The following is a 26404-nucleotide window of genomic DNA, read 5'->3' on the forward strand; positions in this document are numbered from 1 at the left end:
CTCCTGGAAAAGATCAGGGCCCTGGTGAAACTATCTCAGTTCTGCTGGGCATTTGGTTGAGGCCAGGATATGGTTACCATCTAATGTACGGTGACCAGATTGTCCCACTTTTGGAGAGACATCTGGGGGTACCTGGCAAATTGTACTCATGTTAAAATTAAAAAATATATATTACAATACTATTTTTGTGTTCTATGCATTCTATGACACTTTTTGTTGCCCCATATAGACCAAATTTTTAATCAAGAACCCCCCCGGTCATTGGTGTCCCACTTTACCAATGTTAAAATCTGGTCACCTTAATCTAATGGCCCCTCATCTATATAACAGCAACCCCTTTTACATAAATACGATGCTGGAGACTTTGATATATATTTTATTAGTATCAGCAACTAATGCTGTTATTGTTTACTATAAATTGATGTTTTTATTGCAATGATTTTATTGAACTGTGCTGGTTTATTGTGAGCCACCGCGAGCCAGCTGTGCCAGGAGCAGCAGGATAGAAATCCAATTAGTAGTAGTAGTAGTAGTAGTAGTAGTAGTAATAGTAGTAGATGTAAGAACTGATTTTGGGTCTTTTGGTACCCCGCTTTTCCCTACCTGAAGGAGTCTCCAAATGGCTTGCAATCGCCTACCCTTCCCTCTCCCCACAACAGACACCCTGTGAGGGAGGTGGGGCTGAGAGAGCTCGGAGAGAACGGTGACTGGACCCAGGACACCCAACTGGCTCCATGCGAAGGAGTGAGAAGACAACCCCGGCTTTCCAGATGAGAGGCTCCAAACCACGCCAGGCCGGCTGTCTTGTTCTGAAATGATACTCCCCGAAAAGCTTCCCCGGGATTGCAGGCGGGAATGTAAAGTCTTCTTTGGGGCAAAGGCGCTAGGAAGTCCCCGGCGCTTCTAAGCTCTCCACCCGCAGGAAATTGGTAGCAAACTATGCGCGCGCTCCTCCTTCGGGCTGTTGCAGGGAATGCAGCTCAGGACGAGCAAACGCGCCTCTCCCCCCCCCCCCGGGAATTGGGAACAAGACTCGGAACTCCCTCGTGCGGCACCATCCCCCACGCTGGACCCCGTCCCTTCCGGCCGACGAGCCCCTTGGCAGCAGGCTGGAGAGCCGGGCTTTGTCCGAGGGGGTGGGAAGCGGCCCGGGGAGTTCACTGCGACGGTGGCGGCCAAGGGCGCTGGGCAGAGGGCGCGGGAGAGCCGCCTTCCCACGGCAGGAAGGTTCGTCCCGCTCAAAGCGCCGCCCACGCCGTTTCCAGACGCCCCAGCAGGACGCACGGGAGGGGAAGGCTCCGGCGTCCGCCGTCGGGTTTAGCACGGGATGGCCATTCACTCGCGATTGTTTCCTGAATATCGAAATTTCGTCCGGAAGGTTGATGCCAGCGGGGAGTGCTGGAAAGGGGGCATCCCTTTGCCTCCTCCCCCAGCCTTCCTGCTCTCTTCTAGAGCCCTTCATCCAGGTGTCCCCTTCATCTTCCCCCCCCCTCATCACTGCTCCCCCGCCCTTTTAGCACAAGTCCAGCTGGACTGGGTGGCTAAGCATCCCCAGGGGGCCAACTGGACTTGCAAGAACTCCGCTGGCTCCTGGGGTGGGGCTGAAGCTTGACCAGGGTGGGACAGAGCTGAGGCCGACGCAGTCACAGACAAGAGATCCTTCATTCCATCTTTATTGAGGCTGCAGGGAACCAGATCGCATCACGGAAACATTCGATGCTGGAAGAGCACGCGATGCAGCCCCCAGGAGGGCGGCCAACCTGCTGCCACACAGGTTTCCATCCAGGTCTCGTCTGGCAGGACAGGCTTCATGGCTGGCTTTGGCTAGCATCTCCAATGGTCTTTCAATGGCAAATGAGAAGCATGCATGGACCCATTTCAGACATGGCATTGGCTGTTCAATTCCCATTGAACTCCCTTCCCCCTTCCAGCCCCGATCCGTGCCCTATGCACCTGCGATCCGCCTTCAAGGCAAACAGGATACAAAGGTTTTGAGGAACAGATCTCTACTCCTGATTCCCCCACCCCTTTAATCGCCATCTTTTGATGGATCCACCAGACCAGCTGGCCCCAGCTGCCATGATGGACCACAACTGGGGAGTGAAAGAGTCACCACAGATGTATATTTAGAAGAAGAGTTGTTATATCCTGCTTTTCACCACCCTAAGGAGACTCAAAGCAGCTTACAATCGCCTTCCCTTTCTTCTCGCCACAACAGACACCCTGTGAGGTGGGTGGGGCTGATGGAGCTCTGACAGGAGTACTCTGTGAGAACAGCGCTATCAGGACTGTGACAGGGCCAAGGTCACCCAGCTGGCTGCATGTGGAGGAGCGGGGAATCAAACCCGGCTCGCCATATTATAAACCTCTGCTCTTAACCCCTGACTACACCACGCTGGCTTTAGAACTAGCTCCCAGCTATAAGCATCTGATAATGGGAAGGAAGCCAGCCAGCTGAGAAACTCCACTGCTTCTTGTTCAGAGCGCTATTTCGTTCTACTGTGATACAAACTAAACCAAGCGTAGCATGAAACTGAAGGCCGGGGGGGGGGGGTTCATGCTCCTCCTAGCCCCACTTATAGAAATCAGGTAGATCGAGACCAAGATCTAGGTAAGTCTCAGAGGGCTTCATTTCAAGGCTAGGTTTTAAAATGGAAATGCCTACTGAAGAGCTGAGCCAAGTCGGGCACCTGTGTCACTTCGGCAACAGCAAGACGAGGGGGCTGGGACATCAGACCCTGTTCCTCTTTTGGTCCCCCCTCGCCCTCCTCTGAGACACTGCATCCGACTGCCCTGCTGGGATGGAAATGGTGCGCATTTCTGCCCTGCTTCAAGGCACAGATGTGCCGTGGCCTCCATCCAAAGGCGTCCCCAAAATACTGGCTCCTGAGGGTGGCTCAGGGAGCTTTCTGGGGTGGGGGGGGGCGGGGGACGGGGTGTAGCCACAAAGCAATGCTCACAGCAATGCTCCTTTGAAGCTGAAGGCCAGGAAGCCACTCTGCAATGTCTCGGAGTCATTCGCATGAAGAGGAGGCAAAGCCGCTGCATAGATTCAGGCAGGGAGAGAAAGCAAGGCCCTGGCCACAACGTGGCTATTTTCCGTGGTCTCCCCACCCCTCCCTGCCCACCAAGCCATCCTTTCCCAAGCCTGTCAAAACCCAAAGTGGATCTGCATTTCTGGACCCCGAAGGCCGATCTGCTGCCCCACCCCCACCCACCCCGCCCTTCCCGCTACGTTCTTTTGAAGCTAACGACCCAGCCCTTTAGACTCCCCTCTCCCCGGGGTGAGTTCAGTCGTCCCCCTCCCTCGTCCTTTGCCTTTTGTCCCCCCCGAGACCCTCGAAAACAGCACGGCTTTGCCACGGAGCATGACAGCCCTGTGTGGCTGCAAACAACCCCCCCCCCAAGAAATCATTTGTGCACTTTGCAAAGGGACTGAATCCTTCTTTGCGGCACCTGCGGCGAGGCTATCGAAAATCAAGTTCGGTCTGGCCCTCGGTAAAGACTCCCGCCAGTCAAAAACCGTCAACCCCTGCGAGGGGGTCTTAAGCGCCTGGCTGGAGCCAAGAAGATGCAATTCCTAAGGAAGAGGGCTTGCTGCAGCCTTCCGGCAGGCCCGACATCAGTGTGGCCGGCTGCTCGACTCAGAGAGCTGTCGCTGGAGGGGAGGGGCGTAGCCGTTCACGTGCCCGTTGAGCTGGCGTTTGCCCAGGCCTCCGTTCAGAATGTCTTGGATGTGCTGCACAATCAGGTTAATGGCCACTGGGGGAGGAAAAGAAGGCGGGGTAAGTTTAGGATGGCATGCACAGGATTCAAATGCCATCCAAGGCACACTATGCCTCCCAAATGCCTTGGATGGCACGTACATTTCCCTTTGAGCACATCATCTCCCACATTCAACAGACAGCCCAGTCATTCTCTGCCTCTTGATGCCTCAGCATAAAACTATTAAAAACCCTGAAGGCTTTGCAAACCAGTTCGGGGCGAGTTATTTTCATGGCCAAAACAGCCTAAGGTGTTAACGTCTCTCAATACTACATCCCCAGTCTGACCCTCAACATTACATCCTCTTCCCTCAACATTACATCCCCAGTCTGACCCTCAACATTACATCCTCTTCCCTCAACATTACATCCCCAGTCTGATCCTCAACATTACATCCCCAGTCTGACCCTCAACATTACATCCCCAGTCAGACCCTCAACATTACATCCCCTTCCCTCAACATTACATCCCCAGTCTGACCCTCAACATTACATCCCCTTCCCTCAACATTACATCCCGTCAGACCCTCAACATTACATCCTCTTCCCTCAACATTACATCCCCAGTCAGACCCTCAACATTACATCCCCTTCCCTCAACATTACATCCCCAGTCAGACCCTCAACATTACATCCCCTTCCCTCAACATTACATCCCCAGTCTGACCCTCAACATTACATCCCCTTCCCTCAACATTACATCCCCAGTCTGACCCTCAACATTACATCCCCTTCCCTCAACATTACATCCCGTCAGACCCTCAACATTACATCCTCTTCCCTCAACATTACATCCCCAGTCAGACCCTCAACATTACATCCCCTTCCCTCAACATTACATCCCGTCAGACCCTCAACATTACATCCTCTTCCCTCAACATTACATCCCCAGTCTGACCCTCAACATTACATCTGTAGTTTGAAACATTCTACCCCACTTAAACCTTTTTAAAAACTTTTGCCTTAAAAAAAAAAGACCTGGATATTCTATTCAGGTCACGGTCCCACCTCATGTTTAGCAAGAAAGCAAAAAATAGAGAGCCAACTTGGTGTAGTGATTAGGAACATGGACTTCTAATCTGGTGAGCTGGGTATAATTCCCCGCTCCTCCTCCACCTGCAGCTAGCTGGGTGACCTTGTGCTTGCCCCAGCACTGATAAAGCTGTTCTGGCTGAGCAGTAATATCAGGGCTCTCTCAGCCTCACCCACCTCACAGGTTGTCTGTTGTGGGGAGAGCCGCTTTGAGACTCCTTCAGGTAGAGAAAAAGCGGCATATAAGAACCAACTCTTCTTCTATATGGTCATGTCAACCCACCATGACTCCCATAATCCTAAACAGAGTTACACCCTTCTAAATCCACTGAAGTCAATGGGTTTAGAAGGCTGCAACCCTGTTTCAGATTACATTGTTGAGAGTTGTGAATGATCTCTTTTTCACTCATACACCAACACCCATGCCGTGCCGTTCCTGCTCTAGGACACTAGGAAAAGAAGAAAAGTTGGTTCTTATATGCTGCTTTTCTCTACCCGAAGGAGTCTCAAAGTGGCTTACAGTCGCCTTCCCTTTCCTCTCCCCACAACAGACACCCTGTGAGGGAGGTGAGGCTGGGGGAGCTCTGAGAGGACTGTGACTGGCCCAAGGTCACCCAGATATATGGAGGAATCAAACCCGGTTCTCCAGATTAGAAGCCACCGCTCTTAACTACTACATCAAGCTGGTTCTCAACCATAGACTTTACGGGCCGGCTAAGTCTATGTGAGGGAGAGAGAGATCATTCACTATTGTCAACAATGCAATCCTAAATGACATCCTTCTTAAACCCACTGACTTCGCTTGACTTAGCAACCCTGGATTTCTTGGGGGGTGGGGGGTCTCCCATCCAAGTACTAACCAGGGCCGAGCCTGCTTAGCTTCTGAGATTTGACAAGATCAGGACCCTCCAGGACAGGGAGAAAGTCCATCGAGGTGGAGCAACCCCTCCACGCATCTTCCCTGTTACTCACCAAGGTTATCCACCCCACGGGGGATGATGACATCAGCATACTTCTTGGTCTGCAAGAACCACAGAGGACTGTGTTAAAGAGGAATGCAAGGGCGGGCATGGATGTACCCTCTCAATTAAGATTGGAAATGCCTTTTCCTGTCTGCTGGCCCCCTGGCAGGATTAGTGCCGGTCCCTGAGTGCCAGAGTAAACAGCCTGAAGATCTGCCCTTTCCTCTGCTCCCCGCAGCCACTTGTAGCTAATTCCAGGAACACTCGTAAGAAGTCTGTAGAAATACTTCCCCCGGGGTTCCCAAAGGGTCAGCCGTTCTAGCAGTTCATGCCCCCACTCCTGAGAGACGGAGAGAAAGGCCAGAGGGAAGGCAGCCGCTGTCAATGAACCCGAGGATGTTTTCAACAAAGTCTCCCGAGTTTTGAAACTCCTTCGAAAGCAATCTGTGCCAAGAGCGATTTATTCAAATAACTGTCTGTGTTTGGCGCAGAGGGCAGGATCCTACCAGCCATGTGCAGCCCTGGTGCTTTTTCACTCCCTGTTGCTCTGAGTGGCTGCAGAGCTTCCCAGCCCCAGAAAGAACATGCCCATGGTAGCAGGATCAGAGCAATGGAGCTGCTGTAGAGTTTGGCAAGCTGGTATGAGGAGGGATGAGGAAGAAGGGCTTGAAGGAAGAAGGAACCCTTCTGGTTCCAGGGTTTTAAGTAATTTCCCCTCCTTGTTCCAGCCCACCCCCACCCACCCCCCACAGGACAGTTCTTTCCTGCAGGACTTGCAGCCACAGACCGATCTCTCCAGGAGTCAGGCAAAGAGGTGGCAAATATTACACCTTTTGCCAAATTGAGTGACCTGGTTTTAGATTTCTTCTTGTTGCCTCTGCTTGGCAGATGCAATAGACACGATCACCCACATTTTATTGCACCGTCCCTTGCGTACTGAAGAGAGGAAACGGCTAATCAGGCCCCTCCTCACGAGCTTTCGGCCTTTAGAGAGTCCCATGCACTGAAGCGAAGGTTTGTTATATAGTGATCTGTTAATGCAGATTGCTTTTAACACTGAGCAATTGGCAAGAATGATGGTGGATTTATAGCCAGGTGTTTATTTTCTACTCTTGTTAACTATATGGTTCAATCAACATTTCTCTTATGTATAACTGATTAGATTGCGTAATTTTTTGCATGATTTAGCAGGTCTTTTGCTCACTTCCATAGAACTTAATGTGTTTTGTCTGTGCACTGGAGAGTTGCTGGTCTATGACCGTATTAAATAAAGTGATTGATTTTTAAAAAATTGCCTTCAAGTAAATCAAGCATTTTTCACTCAGCTGCTGTTCAGTTTAGAATTCCAGGGCAGGCTAATCTCCAATCCCTTGGCAATCTGGCACCACTCGAAGCTGACACATCTTCTCAAACCGCTCTTCCCTCCCCCCCAGTTTCAATACTGCCCCCCCCCAGACTTGTATCCTCTCTAGCCGAAACCAAAGAACACAGACCGAACGTCCCTCCCCTTGTGCCTGCCAGCCTGCGCAGCCCACAAATTTGCAAGCTAGGGCTGACAGACGGCCACGTCAAGCTGGCCTTCCATTGACTCACGGGCAAGCAGAATTCTTCAAAGGCTGGCTTGACGAAGGAAATATACTGGGTTAAGATCTGCTCGAGGTTCCTGCCCCGCTCGCTGATGTCTCGGAGAACTGCAATGCGGAGAAGAACCATGAAACAGGTAAGTGATGGCGGCGGTGCTACCGTGGCGCTCCACCAGGTGGCAGAGTGAGCAGTGTGGGGTTCGTCTTCTTGGAAAACGGGTACAACATTCTCCCCTCCCCTCCTTTATCCTCCCGCAGTAGCCCTGTCAGGTAAGGTTAGGTTGAGAGATCATGATTGGCTCAGGGTCATCCAATGAGCTTTGTGGCAGAGTAGGGATTTGAATGGCCGCAGCTCTTTCCAGCCCACATGAAGAACACGCCCAGGGTGGCAGGAACAATGGCAAACAATGGAGCTGCTCTGGAGTTTGACAGGCGAGCATGAGGAAGGACTTGGGAATGTTCAGCCTGGAGAAGAGGAGGCTGATTGGGGACATGATGGCTTTCTTGAAGTATCTGAAAGGCTGTCACTTGGAGGAGGGTGGGGAGTGGCTCCTGTTGGCGGCAGAGAGTACGACCCACAGTAATGGCTTTTCATAATGTATAGAATGGTACCAACTAGGTATCAGGGGGTGGAATTTCACAGTCAGCATAGATCAGCAGTGAAATCAGCTGCCTAAGGAGGTGGTGAGCTCTCCCTCACTGGCCATCTTCATGCAGTGGCTAGACAGCTACTTATCCTGGATGCTTTAGACCAAGCTAAATAACCAGTTTATGAAGGGCATAACAGGCAATGGCTTTTATGGCATTAAAGGGTTTCTACAATGTTTTGCAGAAAACAAGATGACAGAGGTGAACCGTTGGCAGCAAAGCAAGCGCAAACCACGTGCAGACGGCCGTCAGTGTGGTAAAACCTTCACCACATGCAGTGCTGTGGTGTGTACTGATTGCTCCCTGGGAGAATTCAAGCCTATTCCTATCTGCACAGCCCTAGGAGACCCGGGTTCGAATCCTCACTCTGACATGAAGCCTGCTGGGAGACGTAGGGCCAGCCACTCTCTCAGCCTAGGTTACCTCACAGGGTCCTTGTGAGGAGAATGTGGGGAAATGAGAACTGTGGAACCATGAGCTCCTTGGGCAGAGGGTAGGCACATCCCCTGACTTACCCCTGCGAGAGAGACGGGTGTCAGCATCTGTATCCACAAAGAGTTTCATCTGGAACAGGTCCCGGAGTTCTTGGCTGTAGAAGGCCAAGATCCCTTCAAAAAGCACCACGTCTGCAGGATAGACTGTCACGGCCTCTTCCTTGCTGTCGATGTACACAAGAGAGAAGATAACACAGAGGGCAAATCAGAAAGAATCACTCAACTCCCCCATACCTGCCTCTCTGAGTGTACCATTTTATGGTGTGATCAAGGTATGCAGTCTTGAGATTTACCACGTCCACGAGAGAGGTTCAAGAGGGCACTAATACTGCAGTCCTAAGTGAGGATACTCAGAAGCAAGGTCTATGGAGGCCAATGGAACTTACTCCCTTGTAAACGCGTTTATGGGTGCAGCCAAAGTCCCTTGCATTGGTACATCTGCAAGACATGCTGCGACAATCTGATTCTTGCGCATTTCTTAAATGTATTCTTAAAATTAAAAATTTATCAGGTGATATGACCACATATGGTCATGTCAATCCCCCTCCTAAAATGGCCAATGATGGGCCTGGAGGGGGTGGAAAGGGGAGGGGCTATGCTTCCCAATTATATTCTGCACGATCACACCAATTGAAGGGTTACTCAAAGCCTGAAAAGTCTTTCAGGGAGTTCTCAACAGTAAAAATGACTCTGCTTTGCCTTTAATAAATTCCACAGAACTCTCTGAAGATACAACCATTGTCAGCTTGGCCTGTTTTCTTGAGATTAGGCTAACGGGTCCTTGGTCCTTTAATCATACAGTGGCTAACCAATTCCTTTGGAGGGCGAACAACAGGGGACTGAGGCTGAGGCCTTCCCCTGACTTTGCCTCCTAGCTCTGGTATTCAGAAGTTGAGTACCTCTAAACAAAGAGGTTCCCTTTAGTCCCTAGGGCTAGTGGCCACAGATAGACCTCTCCCCCATGAATCTGTCTAATCCCCCTTTAAAGCTGTGACTTTCTGAGGCCACCACTGCCTTCTGGCAGCAAATTCCACATTGTAACCGTTCCCCGGGTACTGAAGTATTTCCTTTTGTCCATCCTGAATTCCCTGCCCATCAGAGAGAACACAACATTCCAAGTGCCAGGGAGAGGAGAGGTACAAGTTTACCGGGAGTGGGAGACAAAGTCATAGACGGGTATCTGGACCGTTTTCCCCTCCACGATCTTGCTGAGTGTCTGGACGATCAACTCGTTGTCAAAGGCATCTGCAAGGGAGATGAAGAAGCAAACAGATTAAAATGGCTCTAGGGGGCCAGCTTCCCTGCAGAGAGCTCCCAAGGGGAGCAACAGGCCTCTCTCTGAGGTTTCTTGGCGTAAGTCTTCAGGTGATGCACAGTGTCCAGCAATCCTTGAACAGGTCCTGCTTGTTTCAAGGAGGCTGACCCGGGGACTGCTTCCCTGGATCAGATCTGACCACTTCCTTTTCAATTGTCCTCAACAGCACTCATAATCAGTTGGGGGAGTTAACGCTGTTTAGAACGAACAATGAGTCATTACAATAAAAACACACCAATATGGAAGTTTAGCATCCAGAGTCCTGCCAGGGAACTGTCCATCTCAAGTTCAGCAAATATTTGGGCTGCTGCCTTTTACCCACCAACCCTGCTTCTCCCATCCTCCTTCCCTCCCTCCCCCCCCCCCCCCAGCCGCCCTGGCCCTTCACCTGGGTGATCGAAGTTGAATTGGCCCTTGAGGGCTTTGGCTTTCTGTTCCGCGGTGAGGACCCGGTAGAAGCTGTCCTGGCTCAGAATCACAACCTGTTTCTGATGGTGGTCCACTTCATTCTGCCCCAGCAGCTCGACGATTTTGGCACAGACGGACGACTGCAAGAGAGGTGAAGGAAGGGCAGAGTTAGCAGCCATGTCAGTACAAGAAAGTAAGAAGGAGAAAAAGAAGGAGGAGAAGGAGAAAGAGGAGGAGAAAAAGAAAGAGGAAGAGAAATAGAAGGAGAAGGAGGAGGAAGAGAAAGAGAAAGAGAAAGAGGGGGAGAAGAAGGAGGAAGAAAAAGAGAAGAAGGAGGAGCAGAAAGAGAAAACGGTGATGAAGAGCTGGTTTGTTATACCCTGCTTTTCATGACCTGGTTTACAAATACCTTTTCCTCCCTCTCCCCACAACAAACACCCTGTGGAGTCAATGAGGCTCAGTGAGAGAACTGCTCTGTGAGAGCAGCTCTGAGAGAACTGTGATTGGTCCAAAGTCACCCAGCTGGCTACATGTGGAGGAGGCATGGGGAATCCGACCCAGTTCTCCAGATTAGAGGCTGTCACTCTTAGCCACTACACTGTGCTGCCTCTCCTATTGAAGAAGACCAATGACTCATTTAGCTCAGCACAGTGGCTGACCAGTTCTCCTGGAGGGTCAATGATAAGAGTACAGGGGCCGAGACGTTCCCTGATGTTGCTTCCTGCACTGAGATCCACAGCTTGACTTGGAACATGGAGGTTCCAGGCACTTTTAAAGCTCTCTATGCCTGTGGCCATCACTGCAAGCTCCGAATTCCACATCACCTGCAGTGTAAAGAAATATTTTCTTTTATCTTTCTTGAAACTACTGCTTCATTGGATGTCCTCGAGTTCTAACACTCTAGGGCAGCCTGTCTCAACTTCTTTAATGTTGGGAAACCCCTGAAACATTCTTCAGGCTTTGAGAAACCCCAGAAGTGGTGTGATCATGCAGAATATGGTTAGGAAGCAGAGCTGTGGACACGCCCACCCGGGGCCCCTCCCCTTCCCACCCCTTCCAGGCCCATCGTTGGCCGTTTTGGGAGGGGGACAATATAGCCATCACCCATAAACTTTTAACAAATCTAAATTTGGGAAACCCTTTCAAGGCCATCAAGACACCCTAGGATTTCACGAAACCCTGGTTGAGAAAGCCTGGTCTAGAAGGAGAAAAACCTCTAGCGTTTTTGGAGAGGAAAACAGACAGAGCATTATCGTGTATCTGTTGCAGTTTGATAATATTTCCCTTTTTTCTATACTAGAGCAAATATAAGTGGGGGAGGGATTTTAAAAATTGTTCCTGAATACAAATTTGGCAGGGCTGCTGGGGAGGGGGGCACAGGAAAGCTTAGAGGACCTTAATTTGGCTCACAGACAGCTAACTGGTCGTTCCGGACCTAGAGTCATTGACTTTGGCTCTTCTCTCTCCTGTCTTTTTCCACATGTTACAGCTCCTACAGCCTTTGGAAAGAGTTGGTCTCCTTTAGAAGAGGGCCCCGCAAAGCGCACACACAAATTCTTACTATCCACTTGCCTAAGGTGACCAGATTGTCCCACTTTTGGAGGGACATCTGGGGGCACCTGGCAAATTGTACTTACATTGCAAGTACTATTTTTGTGTTCTATGCAACTTTTTGTTGCTCCGTATAGACCAAATTTTTAATCAAGAACCCCCCCAGTCAATGGTGTCCCACTTTACCAATGTTAAAATCTGGTCACTTTACACTTGCCCCACCCCATCTACCCCTCTGCCATCTGGAAGCACCTCAGGCTCCGCATACAAGTCAAAACCATGTGACCCTGAAGGTCTTTCATGTGTCCTGGAATACCAATGTTTTCGCCTCTCTCCTCTTGTTACCCTTCAGCTTCTAGCAGCCTGGCCGTCTATCAGTATTGACATTCCTGCCGTGAGAAACAGCCCCCCAACGTCTCATCTTCTGGCCATAACAACTGTCTGGTGTCCCTTCCTGACTCTTCATGGATGCTCCTTGTGGTTTTTTGTCCAAGCCTTCTTTCAAGCTGCTGACAACCAGCAGAGAGCTGACCACGTCTTGTAGCCAAATGATTCGTCTGTTCGATAGACACACCAAGCAAGATATTTGGAGAGGGGGTATCAGTTACTGCCTGGCAAATATTAGTAACTTATTTTAAAAGTTAATTTCGCCTGGAAAAGCCGCTTGGGTAGATCCAGCTCTGTGGTTAAGAAAACTTAAGGTGCCCTTGGGTGTTTTAAGAGGGTGGGCAAATTTCACTGCTGTCTCCCTCCCATTCTATTGTTGTTATTATGAAATGTGGTCTGCTGGGGGCTGCTGGGGGCTGCTGAAATGTGGTCTGATGGGGGTAGCAAACTTCCAGGAAAAACACAATAGGGGTCTGCAATGGGATGGAGGAATTAGGAAAAATGTCCCCCCTCTGCTTAAGGGCAACAATGGACAAAACCGAAGAAGCAATTCATCACAATTCCAAAGCAATTCAAAACAGCGACTCTCTCTGATGCACAGAGACCTCTTCTGGAAGGGCATTTCAAATGCCGCTACTTCTGAGGATGAGGCCAGGAGGAATTCCAGGCCACATATGAAAGGTAAGGCCCGTCAAGGGTTTATGATAGTGAGGAAGGAGGAGTTTGTTGTAAATAGGAATGTGTAGCCTTGGGTGGGGTAGGGGGATTGTTTTTTAAAAATTTCAGGTTGATTCGTCCCAAATTGATGCGGGTGAACCTGTATCACCCGAATCACTGGCTCAGTATACTGATTCAGGTTTGGTCAATTTGGGTTTACCTGAATCTATTTGGCTCCATTATAACCTATGGAGCCATTAAAATCTGTGGGAAATTTAGCCAGTCTATTTCAGTGGCTGGAAAAAGGGGGGGGGGGTGAAGTAGAGGCACCTGCTGGAGCTGCTCGTCTAAATAATTCCTAATAATAATTCCTAAGTTTCAAGAAGATTGATTTGGAGTTTTTTGGATAAACTAAACCAAATCGCACATTCCTAGTTGTACCACAGTGGCTGAATAAAGAAATCTGTTTAGTCTCTCTCTTCTGATTCTGAACCGTACAAAACTCCCCTCAGAACTGCCTTGGAGCTATTAGGGAAAGTCACTCCTCTTGTCCAGGGTTTGTTTTGTATTTTCACGGAGCTTCCCCACTACAGTTGCCTCCTGCTGAAGTAACGTGGAGATGGCCGGCTGTCTCTGATGACAAGGAAGCTGTGGCTTGTGGTATATGGCCACCTCCAGAACGCCAGCCTGCTCCCAGACACAACATTATGGCAGTCAGATAGGTTACCGAGAAAAGCTAAACAAAACTTCCCTGGCAGAAAGCAAGGGGGGTTCACATGATCCATGTGCACTTCTATGACTGGGAAAGTCTGGAAAATAATCCAGAACTGGATTCCAGGTAGAGGCTGCAGACATCGACAGCTTTGACTGTCCGTAAGACAAAACTCTTCATTTTCTGTGTGCCACAATACCTAATATTCTGCATTGAAGAAACAAGTTCCGTGAGCAGCAATTTATGCAGAGATACGTTTGCACCCCTATCTAATCCTAGCACAAATGTGCTAAAACAGTACAGATTGTACAGATTAGAAATCTGCAGCTACAAAGCAATAATTCCCAGTTCTGCAAAACCTGTGAGAATTTTTGAAATTTTAAAAGCATGTAGCAGGTTCCTGAACAGGCGGCTATTGTGAGGGACCTAGCCAAGCACAAAATGGCTGCCATAGGGACCAATCACAAAAATATTAGGAGGTTCCAAGGCCCAGCCAAGCACAAAATGGCTGCCATTGGGACCAATCACAAAAATATTAGGAGGTTCCTAGGCCCAGCCAAGCACAAAATGGCTGCCATTGGGACCAATCACAAAAATATTAGGAGGTTCCAAGACCTGGTCAAGCACAAAATGGCTGCCGTAGGGACCAATCACAAAATATTAGATGGTTCCAGACCAAGCATTGTCTTGTGATGGGGGCAACAATCTACAAATGAGTGTGCCTTGTAGATTCAAGCCTTCCTGGACTCTGAGAAGATGGAGGAAGGGCAAGACTCGCTCCTTGCCTTGACAATGAGCTTCCTTGGGAAAGAAGGAAGTGGGCCTGCTTGGGGATAAGGTAAAGGTATCCCCGGTGCAAGCACTGGGTCATGTTGAAAGCATTTACTACTTGTTGAAAGCATTTACCCGGTGCAAGCACTGGGTCATGTTGAAAGCATTTACTACATGTTGAAAGCATTTACAATTTGAAAGCATTTACTACTTATTTGTATTTAGTATAATTATATTTGTGGCCCACCCTATCTCCTAAGGCTTCAAGTCCAGATCTTTTCTACATGTCCATAAAGTGTAGTATAGTGGTTTAGAATGTACAACTAGAACCTGGAGGATCCAGGTTCAAATCTCTAATCTTTGGAAAGTTTGCTGGGTAACCTTGGGGCACTCACTAAAGGTAAAGGTAAAGGTATCCCCTGTGCAAGCACCGAGTCATGTCTGACCCTTGGGGTGACGCCCTCCAGCGTTTTCATGGCAGACTCAATACGGGGTGGTTTGCCAGTGCCTTCCCCAGTCATTACCGTTTACCCCCCAGCAAGCTGGGTACTCATTTTACCGACCTCAGAAGGATGGAAGGCTGAGTCAACCTTGAGCTGGCTGCTGGGATTGAACTCCCAGCCTCATGGGCAAAGCTTTCAGACGGCTGCCTTACCACTCTGCGCCACAAGAGGCTCTTTGCTTGGGGATACTAGTACAAAATTAACACAACATTAGAGGTCTGCAGCCCCTACCTGGAATCCCATTCTGGATTATATTACAGGCAGGGAGACAAGGGGTTAGGTGAAAGGTGTTTACACTGCTTGATCACAACAAAACAATAGGCACGTCGATCATATCCTGTAGCACAGTAGTACCCAGGCAATATTAAACTAGGACATTATGCTGCAAGCAATCTGAACTCCATGGAAAGAGCAGCAATGGACAGGGTGCTGCTAGCTCTACTATGCCAATCCCTAAACAGTGAGCCAGGCTGGGAATCTGACATACCAGATTCAACTAGATAAGCCTGCATTGGGTAAAGGGAAACAGTATCAGTATGTTAAGAGGCCAGCACCGCAGATACCTGTGCAAGATTTCCATGTTTGCTAGACATCAGCAAATTTCTAGGAATACAGGAGGCAGGCTGGCATCTGAACGGGTCCCTGGGCCACTGTCTCAGCATTCAAAATTGCCGTGTCAGGCCAGCAGTGGCAAAACGATGGGTTATATGTGCTGGAGAATTACAGTCTTCTAAACTGACCGAGTTCAATCAGCTGAGAAGGATGTGACTCTGCATGCGACAGGTGAGGTTTTTGAAGCAAATTGCACGTCCACAAGGAGTTATGCACAAAATGGTCCCCTCCAGGACACCAGCAATAAATGCCTGACTGACAGCATGAACTGTAAGTGCCTGGTCCAGATCTTGCTTTTTCCATGCGCTCAATAGCAGCTCCTGTTGCCTGCTAGTGGTTCTAGCAGTTCAGCTCTGCCTGACCACCACTCACTTCAGGGGCCTCCAAAAAGAGATGCCGTTTGAAGGGCAAGTGAAAGGCACCAAGGACCAGAATGACCAAGAACAAGGTGGGGCCTGGAGAACTCCTGGAAATACAGCTTGTCTCCAGAGATCAGCTCCCCTGGAGAAAATGGCTGCTTTAGAGCAGGGGTAGTCAACCTGCGGTCCTCCAGATGTTCCTGGACTATAATTCCCATGAGCCCCTGCCAGCATTTGCTGGCAGGGGATCATGGGAATTGTAGTCTAGGAACATCTGGAGGACCGCAGGTTGACTACCCCTGCTTTAGATGGAATCATGGCACTATACCTTGCTGAGCTCCTGATCCAGGTTTCACCCCCAAAATCTTTGAGAATTTCCCAACCTAAAGCCGGCAACCCTATAAGAGCATGAGATTCTCTTTGCTAGGGGGATAAGAACCGAGGGTCATAAAGTGCAGATCTCCCAAGCCTTGTGAGCTTCTAGAAATATGCAGCCAGAAAATGTCTCCTACAGCCAGCATGCTACAGTGGTTGAGAGCGGTAGCCTCTAATTTGGAAAACTGGGCTTGATTCCCCGCTCCTCCATGTGCAGCCAGCTGGGTGACCTTGGGCCAATCAGGGTTCTCTCAGGGCTCTCTCAGCCTCAGGTATCTCACATGGTTTCTGTTGTGGGGCGCGGAAGGGTAGGCAATGGTAAGCCGCTTTGAAGCTCCTTCGGACAGTAAAAATAAGGCAGGGTACCAAAAAAAAAAAATCCAGTGGCTTCAGTCACACAGCAAAGATCTTTGGGCTGTGGTGGTATCTGCTGCACAAGCGGAAGAAGAGCTGTTTTTTTTATATCCCACTTTTCACTACCCGTAGGAGTTCCAAAGCGGCTTCCGAACACTGTTCCCTTTGTTTTCCCACAACAGACACTGTGTGAAATAGGTGGGCCTGAGAGAGCTCTGAGAGAACTACTCTACAAGAACAGCTCTAAGAGAATCATGACTTGATTCCTGTTTACTATGTACCTGGATGACGAAGAAGAAGAAGAAGAAGAAGAAGAAGAAGTAGAAGAAGAAGAAGAAGAAGAAGAGTCTGTGTTTATGTTTACTGTGCCATCTGAAATTTGAATTGTGACAGTCCCAGAGTCACCCAGCTGGCTGTATGTGAGGAGTGGGGAATCAAACCCAGTTTTCCAGATTAGAGTCCACTGTTCTTTGACGACACCACCATGCTGGCTCTCAATTAAGCTTTCTCCATGGGAGTTTTTCTCCGCTGCGGTGGCCAAACCGAAGCGCTTTGGGGGAGGAGGGGGGAACAGCTGCACGATCTCACGCTCTAACTGCATTCCACTGAGACACAGTCCCTTATTTAAACTGCCTGACACTGAGTGAGCCCTCTCTGCAGACATCATTTCAAACCAGCGCTCTATTTGTAGAAAATGACTGCAACACTTGCCAAGGAGCTACAGAAATACTGTAACTTAAAGAAAAATGGATGACACAATTTTCCCGAAAATGTAGGAGGGGATGACTTACAGCAACAGCGCTCAGCGACAGATCTGGATTGCGTTGGCCCGCATGCCCACAAACAAACCCACGAACCAAGCCTTTCTGCAAAGCACAAAGAACTGTGATCCACAGCACCACAAGATGGCACAGGAAAAAATACCTGCCTACATAAGAAGAGCTGGCTTTTTGTACCCCACTTTTCACTCTCCAAAGGAGTCTCAAAGCAGCTTACAATCGCCATCTGTTCCTCTCCTCATAACAGGCATCCTATGAAGTAAGTGGGGCTGAGAGAGCCCTGGGAGAACTGTGACTAGTTAAGGTTGAGAGAGCTCTGGGAGAACTGTGACTGACCTAAGGTCACCCAGTTTGCTGCACGTGGAGGGATAGGGACTCAAACCCTGCTCTTCAGATTAGAGGCTGCTGCCCTTAACCACTATACCAAGTCAGAGGAGACTCAAAAGCATTTCTAGATATTTTCTGATGAAACTTAGCTCTTGTAAGCACCATCCCAAGGGGCCAAGCCCTAAGAAGATAGGTTGAGGGACTTGGGAATGTTCAGCCTGGAGAAAAAGAGGCTGAGAGGGGACATGATAGCCCTCTTTAAGTATTTGAAAGGTTGTCACTTGGAGGAGGGCAGGATGCTGTTCCCGTTGGCTGCAGAGAAAAGGACGCACAGTAATAGGTTTAAACTACAAGGACAACGATATAGGCTAGATATCAGGGGGGAAAAATTCACAGAGTAGTTCAGCAGTGGAACAGGCTGTCTAAGGAGGTGGTGAGCTCCCCCTTACTGGCAGTCTTCAAGCAAAGGTTGGATGCACACTTTTCTTGGATGCTTTAGGATGCTTTGGGCTGATCCTGCGTTGAGCAGGGGGTTGGATTAGATGGCCTGTATGGGCCCTTCCAACTCTGTGATTCTGTGATCCCAGGCAGATAAAGTACATCTTGGAGGAGGGACTGGAGCAAACTGGACATTTCTCTGCCCAGCAATTGCCGGGACAGAAAGAGAGAGGGCTGGCCACATTCTGAGCCTCTTCTCCTACCCGGATGGGATACACACTCAAGTGCCTTACACGGAATCAGATCAATGGTTTATCGAAATTAGCATTGGCTTTCCAGGTACTCAGGTATTTTCATATCCCCTGCTATCTGATCTGTTAAGCTGTAGATCCCAGGATTGCAAAGCCCATGCTCTATCCCTGTGTCATGGTCCAGGAGGGGCAGAAAACCCTTTCTGAATGAATTTCATTTTCCACCCCACACCCCACTGCAGTGCAGCTGAACCTTTCCTGTGCTCTTTGAACAGGGAGCTCTGGATCAAGCTTATGTCTGGCAGGAAGGGGGAGATGCTCAGCCCCACAAGGAACCTTGGCCGCCACATAGGCAAAGCTCTTCTTTTTCTGCTGCCTGTCATGGCAGCACTGAAAAGAGCACCCCTGCATGCCCAGTTGGCTCGAGAGCCACACCCGCTAACCTAGCAGCTCCCCATCCCAGGCCACAAAAATGTAGGAGCGAACTGCAGAACTCACACACATGCTCAGAGGAACCCTGTCCATCGCCCTGACCTGGGTAGCCCAGGTCCCATAAGATCTCGACACTAATCAGGGCTGACCCTGGATGGTATTCGGATGGGAGACCTCCAAGGATTTGGGTGGTAATTCCACCGTAGAACACTAGGGGTCAGGACATGGAGGCAGGAAATGGCAAGCTGCCTCCCAAAGTCCCTTGCCAGGCTGCCAGATAATCCTTGCATCTCCTGGCTACACAACACACCCCATATGATAAAGGTGACAAGGCAGGAGTCTGCCTGCAAGGAATACCTGATGTCCTGAATTCTGTCCTGATGTTTTGAGAGGTGGGCAGAGTGCTCCAGCTGCAAGGGGCAGAATCTCTGCCTGTAACGCCAGCATTACATTCCCACACCCTGATACTAATTATTATTATTATTTATTAAATTTCTAGCCCGCCACTCCCAAAGAAGCTCGTGGCAGTTTACAAACCTGCATAAGATCCCGAATAAAATCACCCCTAAAACAATCCAAAAACTATATCAGAATGCACAGCAAACCATACACAGAATTCAAAATATACCGTGGCGAAAAAACAATACTAAATCCCATCCACTATCACTTCCGGGGGTAGACAGAGGGGATGCAGATTTTACTCCGCCAACTAAGCATTGCAAGCCACGCTGAAAATTCCCATGCAGACCCATGAAGCAAGTGCTGTAGACGTGAAAACCTTTTTACGCAAACGCTCTAGCTTAACAATTCCATTTGGTGACAGACACCTAAGCAGAAACAAGGGGAAAATTCAGATTTTTAAAAAAATAATGGCCTGCCCTTTTAATAATGACCTGGATCGCCCCGGCTAGCCTCTCATCAGATCATAGAATCATAGAGTTGGAAGGGGCCATACAGGCCATCTAGTCCAACCCCCTGCTCAACGAAGGATCAGCCCTAAACATCCTAAAGCATCCAAGAAAAGTGTGTATCCAACCTTTGCTTGAAGACTGCCAGTGAGGGAGAGCTCACCACCTCCTTAGGCAGCCTATTCCACTGCTGAACTACTCTGACTGTGAAAAATTTTTTCCTGATATCTAGCCTATATCGTTGTACTTGAAGTTTAAACCCATTACTGCGTGTCCTCTCCTCTGCAGATCTCCAAAGCTAATCAGAGTTGGCTCTGGCTAGAATCTGAATTTGGGTGGGAGGATCACTGGGGCCTGTGATGCAGAGGCAGGCAATGGCAAACCACCTCTGAACATCTCTTGCCGTGAAAACCCCATGCGGTTGCCGAGCGATTTGGCACTTTCCACCACCAGGACAATGGTGACTGGGCATATTTCTCTCCCCCCCACACACACCAAAGGCAGAAGCAAAGGCTACAGGAATTCATGCTCCAACACAAGCCTTATTTCAAAGCATTTAGTTTAAATGCAAAAGTTAATATAACCCATAGCTGTTATCCATGTAGCAGATGCTAAGCTGCACAGTGGTAGGCAGAGGGTAGCTTGCTACAACTCTGCAGTACAATCTAGTTCTATGATTCCTGCACTGAGCAGGGCTGTGAAGCGGCAATTCGTTCACACTGTCCCGGCAGTGTAGGTCAGCATTGTCAAGTATTATACTTGCGAACAACCTTCTCTGGCTTTTTTTGTTCCTTTCAGGGAGGAAATACAGACTTGGATGGCCCAGATTGCTGCACAGCCAATCATGAACCCTTTCTTCCCAGGGATGTCTTCTGAGAGCAAAATCGCCAAGAGGGGATATCTAAGGGACCACTTGTCTGCTTATGCCCCCCGCAGGGTACTTGGCTAATTTACTGGTAGTCCCTGGCCCATGGGAAGCTCGCCTGGCCTCAACCCTGGCCAGGGCCTTTTCAGTCCTGGCTCCAACCTGGTGGAATGAGCTCCTGAGAGAGCTGAGAGCCCTGATGGAGCTTTCAAAGTTCCGCAGGGCCTGCAAGACGAAACTCTTCCGCCAGGTCTTTGATTGAGGCCGGGTCTATAAGATATGGCCTCCCCTCCTTATTTTTCCTTATTTTCATTGATTAAGATCTAGGCAGCTCCCCTAATCCCCCCCCCCCCCCAGAGATGTATCTATCTGTTTGAGCAAGGGGACAGGGAGAGTTACTGTTCGCTGATTGGATTGGGTTTTTGGGTTATGTTGTTATAGGGGTTTAATGTGGTTTTACCTGGATTGTTAGCTGCCACGATCTGGTCATAGGACTGGCAGGGTAGAAGTGGAATGAATGAATGAATGAATGAATGAATGAATGAATGAATGAATGAATGAATGAATGAATGAATGAATGAATGAATGAATGAATGAATGAAATGCTTTGCTACTCATGAATTTTCTGTATTCTTCCTCTCTCCACCACGGTCAAGGCAGTAAGGCAAATTAATTAATTACCCCCTTCTGTAAATGAGCTACCCAAGGGGAATCCTCAGCATTTCATAAGAGGCAAAAAAATGTTTGCGATGGGAAGTTGGAATGGAAGGAGAAAGAATCAGTTAGGATTGTTAGGGAAGGTGAGGATTTTGGTAGAAAAAGGGGAAAAGCCTGAGAAATGCCAGGAATAGTTTCTGGGCGAATCCATTAAGGCAGGCTATAGGGGAGAAATCAGGGAGTCCCTAGGGAGCTCTTGCGGAACTCAACCAGGGAGACCTGGTTGGGAATCCCGAGCTTAGAGTATCTAGTGAGGACCTGGGAAGCCCTAGGTTCATATCCCCACTAGGTTCATATCCCCACTCCTCAGCATCTTGGGCCAACCACACCCTTTCAACCTGGCCTGTTGTTGCAAGGATCAGATGGAGGAGGGGAGGCCAGTACACGCTGCCCTGAGCACCTGGCACAATGGCAGAGCACAGAAAGACAAAGGCAATCACAGAGCTGGAAAAGGAGGCAAACTGCAGATGCTGACCAAGATGTTGGCTCCCTGGTTGGCAGCAGCTCCAAAATGTTCAGGAAGAACCACGGAGCAATTAAAATGCAATTTCTTTTCCCAGCAAAGGATGTCAGCTCTAGGTTAGTCACTAAACCAGGGGTAGTCAAACTGTGGCCCTCCAGATGTCCATGGACTACAATTCCCAGGAGCCCCTGCCAGCATTCGCTGGCAGGGGCTCCTGGGAATTGTAGTCCATGGACATCTGGAGGGCCGCAGTTTGACTACCCCTGCACTAAACAGTGAGTCAGAAGATTTTACAATGTAGACCGGGCTTTTTCAACTAGGGTTCCATGAAACGCCTGAGGTTACTTGATGGCCCTGGAAAGGTTATATATATATATAATCTGTTAAAACCTTTATCGCCTGATATGGCCGTATATGGTCAAGTCTCCCCCCCCTGCCCAAATGACCAATGATAGGCCTGGAGGAGGTGGGAAGGGGAGGGGCTCCGGGTGGGCATGTACACAGCTCTGCTTCCCACCAATATTCTGCACCTTCACACCACTTTTAGGGTTTATCGAAGTCTGAATAATGTTTCTCAATGGTAAAAATGTTGAGAAAGGCAGGTATAGACTGTAAGTGGACTCTGTTAGTCGTCATTATACAAACGGTAGAGTCTATCCTTTTTTTAAAAACATTAAAAGCAAACAATTTAACCCAACATCAAAGGAAACCTGCTTAATGCCCAGGGCTTAACTGCATGATCCTAACACTAGGGGCCAAGCCTGTTGCATTTAGGAATACAATGGGCGCTAGAGTGGAGATTGGGGGGGAGAACTCTATGGATGGCCTCTTCCTCCCCCCAGGAAAGGCTGCAGACTGGAGACCCCCGGGCAGGGAACTCACCGGCAGGGGCAGCTCTCACACAGCAGGGATCTGCAGCCTCCGAGCCTCGGAGGAAAGTGGAAGGAGGAGGGGGTGGTCCGAGGTGGAGGATGGGAGGCAACTGGCTTGTGGCTGGACAGACAGGCAAGCCGGTTGGAGGAGAAGGCACTCAGGGGTGGGACCGCCACCCTGAGTGGGTGTTAAGCACTGAGTGGCACTTAAGCTATGAGACACACTCCTCCTCAAAGCCCTTACCAGAAATATATTATGTGGAACAGATTATGTTGCCTGGATCCTCCAGTGTGTTATTGGGACTCAAAAACCAAGCCACAGTGGGGCAAGAGAGGAGCAATATGGATCAGCTTCTCTGACTGAACATGGCCTTCACCAGAGTGCATTTAGGCATTAGGACAGGGATTTCCAAACATACTGGCAGGGTGTCAAGTGCTGACACAGGGATTCATGGGAACTGTAGTCCTATGTGGCTATCAGGAGAGCCACAGGTAGGCCACCCCTGCATGGGGGGGGGGAGGCAGGAATCCATATTATGCTTAATTCTCCCCCTTTCAAGCAATTTGGGAAAGCCATTTCCCTCCTTCCCCAGCCCTGGCCCATATCACAGTAAAGCAGCCAACAAGGACTAATGTAGGTCAATGCTGGATAGAGTGTACTGGGAAACACACCCACCTGCTTTAACTGTACGCTGATGGGGTTTGAGCTAAGGGAGATGCAAGAAGGAAACAGATCTTGAGGCTGTAGTGGCTTAGCTCTGTGAAAACGGCAGGCAGCAACAAAACAGGGGAATTCCATGCTGGGGATTATCAGAAAGCTCTTGTTTATTTTTTGGGACCCCATTTCTTATTACCCGAATGAGTCTCACAGCGGCTTACGATCGCCTACCCTCCGTCTCCCCACAATGGACATCCTGTGAGGTAGAAGCAGGGAGAGCTGCAACTGGCCCAAGGTCATCCAGCTGGCTGCATGAGGAGCGGAGAATCAAAGCCAGTTTTCTAGATTAGAGGCCACTGCTCTTAACCGCTACGCCAAGCTTGCTATCTGCTAGGGATGGGGCTGAGAATAAAAACAGCCGTTCGGTTCTACCTGCCCTGCTTCAAGGAAAGATATCGCAGAGCAGGAAAATGCGTGCAAGAGGACAAGGAAAGGGATTAAGGGTTCGGGAAAGGCTGGGATCTGAGGCTCTAGAACAGGGGTAGTCAAACTGCGGCCCTCCAGATGTCCATGTACTACAATTCCCAGGAGCCCCTGCCAGCGAATGCTGGCAGGGGCTCCTGGGAATTGTAGTACATGGACATCTGGAGGGCCGCAGTTTGACTACTTGTGCTCTAGAACTTGTAGGCACCGACTAAAGTCGATGGGCAATAGCTTCAGGACAGACAAAAGGAAATATATATTTCCTCAACTAGTAAATTGTGGATTCTGGAAAGGATCCGTGTTGGTCTGAAGCAACAGACCAAAATTTTCACTTCAGTGGCACCTTTTAGACCAACAAAGGTTTATTCTGGGCATAAGCTTTCGTTTACACGTGCACCTCTTCAGAAAGTCAATTGTGCGATTCATTCATAACAATATAATTATTTTATTTTTACAGCCCGCCCTTCCCAGTTGGCTCAGGGCAGGTAGTGAGGGCCACAGGCATAGATGGCTTCAAAAGACAACTGCTCTATCCATGGCTACTAGCCATGGTCACTGAGGGTAGCTTCCCAGTGCCTTGAGATCCAGGGCTAGGGGGCAAGGGCAGGGTCTTTTATGCCCAGTTTGTTAGACTTTGAGGGCAACCAGCTGGTCCACTGCATGAGACAAGATGCTAGCCTAGATGGACCATGGGGCTGGCCCGATTCAGAAGGGCTTTCCTACGCCATTCCTTCAAACAAGGACTTGAAGGGCTGTCACACAGAGGATGGAGCAGAGTTGTTTTCTGTTGCCCCAGAGGGTTGGACCAGAACCAACGGGATGAAATTAATTCGAAAGAATTTTCGGCTAAACATCCAGAAGAAGCTCCTGAGAGATCTTCAGTGGAACAGGCTTCGCCGGTAGGGGGTGAGTTCTCCTCCTTTGGAAGTTTTTAAGCAGAGGCTAAATAGCCATCTGACAGAAATGCTGATTTTAGGAATTCAGGCAGATTGTGAGTGGGTGGGCAGAAGGGATGGTGTCTGAGCTTGGCTCTTGGGGCCCTTTTTTTTGCATTCTGCAGGGGGATGGACTAGATGACCCTGGAGATCCCTTCCAACTCTTTATGATTCTAACAACCCTGTGAGGTAGGTTAGGCCGAGAGAGAAGGCCAGGCCCAAATCCCCCCTTCTAGGACAGAGCAAAGATCTGAATCCCCAGCTCACACCGTGCACCACAAGCCGCTAGCTGGATCCCGGACACGGAAACTCTAAACGCCACGGGGGGGGGGGGGTGTTCAACGAGATCTCAAACTGGCAAGATGGGAGTTGTGCCCCCCCCCCACCACAGCGGGCCACTTGGCGGGGGGGGGGGTCCTGTTCTGAGTCATCAGGAAGAAAGAATCAGCATCCCCTCATATCCCCGCCGCCGCCGCCGCAGCGATTTCTCGGTGGGAGCCAAATTAACAAAGCAATCCCAGGTCTTGTTCACTTGCGCGCCGTCCACGCGGCGCGCCGGCTCCTGTGCCCAGCCGCCGGCCACGCCGCCGGGGGATCTTGCCCCCCCCCCGGGCGAACACGCGGCCGCCTTCGCCCCCGGGCAGCCGGCCAAGCTGCCCTTCCCGGCGAGGGCATCGCCTGCAATCCCGCTCGAGGGCCCGGCGTGCGCCCAGATCGCCCGGAGGCGGAGGCGGCGGCGCCTGGCGCGCCATGTGGCCTCGCTTCCCTCGGCGCCGCCCGCCACGTCCCCTGGCCCTCCCGGGAGAAGCCGGGGTGGGGCGGGCACGGGGAGGGCGAGGCGATCCCGGCCAAGGAGGGTTGCCAGTCTCCAGGTTCGCGCCCGTCCGTGCCAGCTGCTGGGGCTGGGCATCAGCTTCGCCCACCAAGCGCGGCCGCTCACCTTGCCGCTGGCGGTGCCCCCGCTGACCCCGATGAGAAACGGCGGGCCGCCGCCGGAGGAGTGCCCTTGGCCCGGGAGGCTCTGCTCGCTGTCCCCGGCCATCGCCCGGCAGCTGCTGGGCACCCGACTGGCCGCCTGCGAGGGGGAGAACTGCCTGCCTGCCTGCCTGCCTGCCCGCCGGCCGCGGCGTGGCGTGGCTCGCACGCAGCGGCGCTTCCTCGCCCGGGGTCCGCCTCTTTCCCCGCCTCCTGGCCGGCCGGCGGCCGCCCTGCCAAGCCGCGTGGTCCCCGCAGCAGCAGCAGTAGGGACTGCAGCCGGCCTTGCGCCAAAGACCCGGGCGAGGCCGCGCAGGACTGGCCTGCAGACGCCCCTGGCGGCGCGCCCGCTCCGGCCCGTCTCGCGAAAGAAGAAGGGCAAAAGAGCTGGCGTTTTATACCCCGCTTTTCCCTACCCGGAGGAGTCCCAAAGCGGCTCACAATCCCCTTCCCGTCCTCTCCCCGCAGCAGTCACCCTGGGAGGTAGGTGGGGCTGAGAGAGCTGCTCTGCCAGAACAGCTCTAAGAGAACTGAGGCTAGTCCAAGGTCACCCGGTTGGCTGCGAGGGGAGGGATGGTGTCTCGAACTCGGCTCTCCAGATTATAGGCTGCTTTTAACCACTACACCAGTGGTCCCCAACCGTTTTATCACCAGGGACCGCTCAACACCGGGGCCCACTCACCAGGGACCACTCAACGCCTTTTACTGAGGCCCGGTGGGGGGGGGGGTAGTTTACTCCTCTACTCTCAACCACTGCCCTAACGCTCTCTGATCGCTATGGTAATGTTTAAACATCCCTTCAAAATAAGATACA

The 26404-nt window shown here is 50.5% G+C and overlaps 1 protein-coding gene across 1 annotated transcript; it reads right to left on the bottom strand.

Moving 5' to 3' along the window:
* Window positions 1-1648: 1648 nt before the first annotated feature.
* On the bottom strand, window positions 1649-25792 carry UCK2 (uridine-cytidine kinase 2). The gene is made up of 7 exons (XM_077332332.1): window positions 25556-25792; window positions 10187-10346; window positions 9632-9728; window positions 8505-8647; window positions 7352-7449; window positions 5769-5817; window positions 1649-3762 (listed from the first exon to the last, which is right to left on the bottom strand). Exons 1-7 carry the CDS (start codon window positions 25655-25657, stop codon window positions 3623-3625), a joined length of 789 nt encoding a protein of 262 aa, XP_077188447.1. The 5' UTR covers window positions 25658-25792; the 3' UTR covers window positions 1649-3622.
* Window positions 25793-26404: the final 612 nt, after the last annotated feature.

The sequence above is a fragment of the Paroedura picta genome, chromosome 4 (assembly GCF_049243985.1).
Source record: "Paroedura picta isolate Pp20150507F chromosome 4, Ppicta_v3.0, whole genome shotgun sequence".
NCBI classification, from domain to species: Eukaryota; Metazoa; Chordata; class Lepidosauria; order Squamata; family Gekkonidae; genus Paroedura; species Paroedura picta.

Bases quoted from the DNA above. Each gene is read 5' to 3' on its own strand.
- UCK2 (XM_077332332.1), bottom strand. From the start codon at position 25,657: ATGGCCGGGGACAGCGAGCAGAGCCTCCCGGGCCAAGGGCACTCCTCC. The intron at 8,648-9,631 runs GTAAACTTGTAC...GTACATCGACAG, and splicing joins GACTTTGTCTCCCACTCCCG to CAAGGAAGAGGCCGTGACAG. The intron at 5,818-7,351 runs GTGAGTCAATGG...TGGTTCTTGCAG, and splicing joins TTGAAGAATTCTGCTTGCCC to ACCAAGAAGTATGCTGATGT.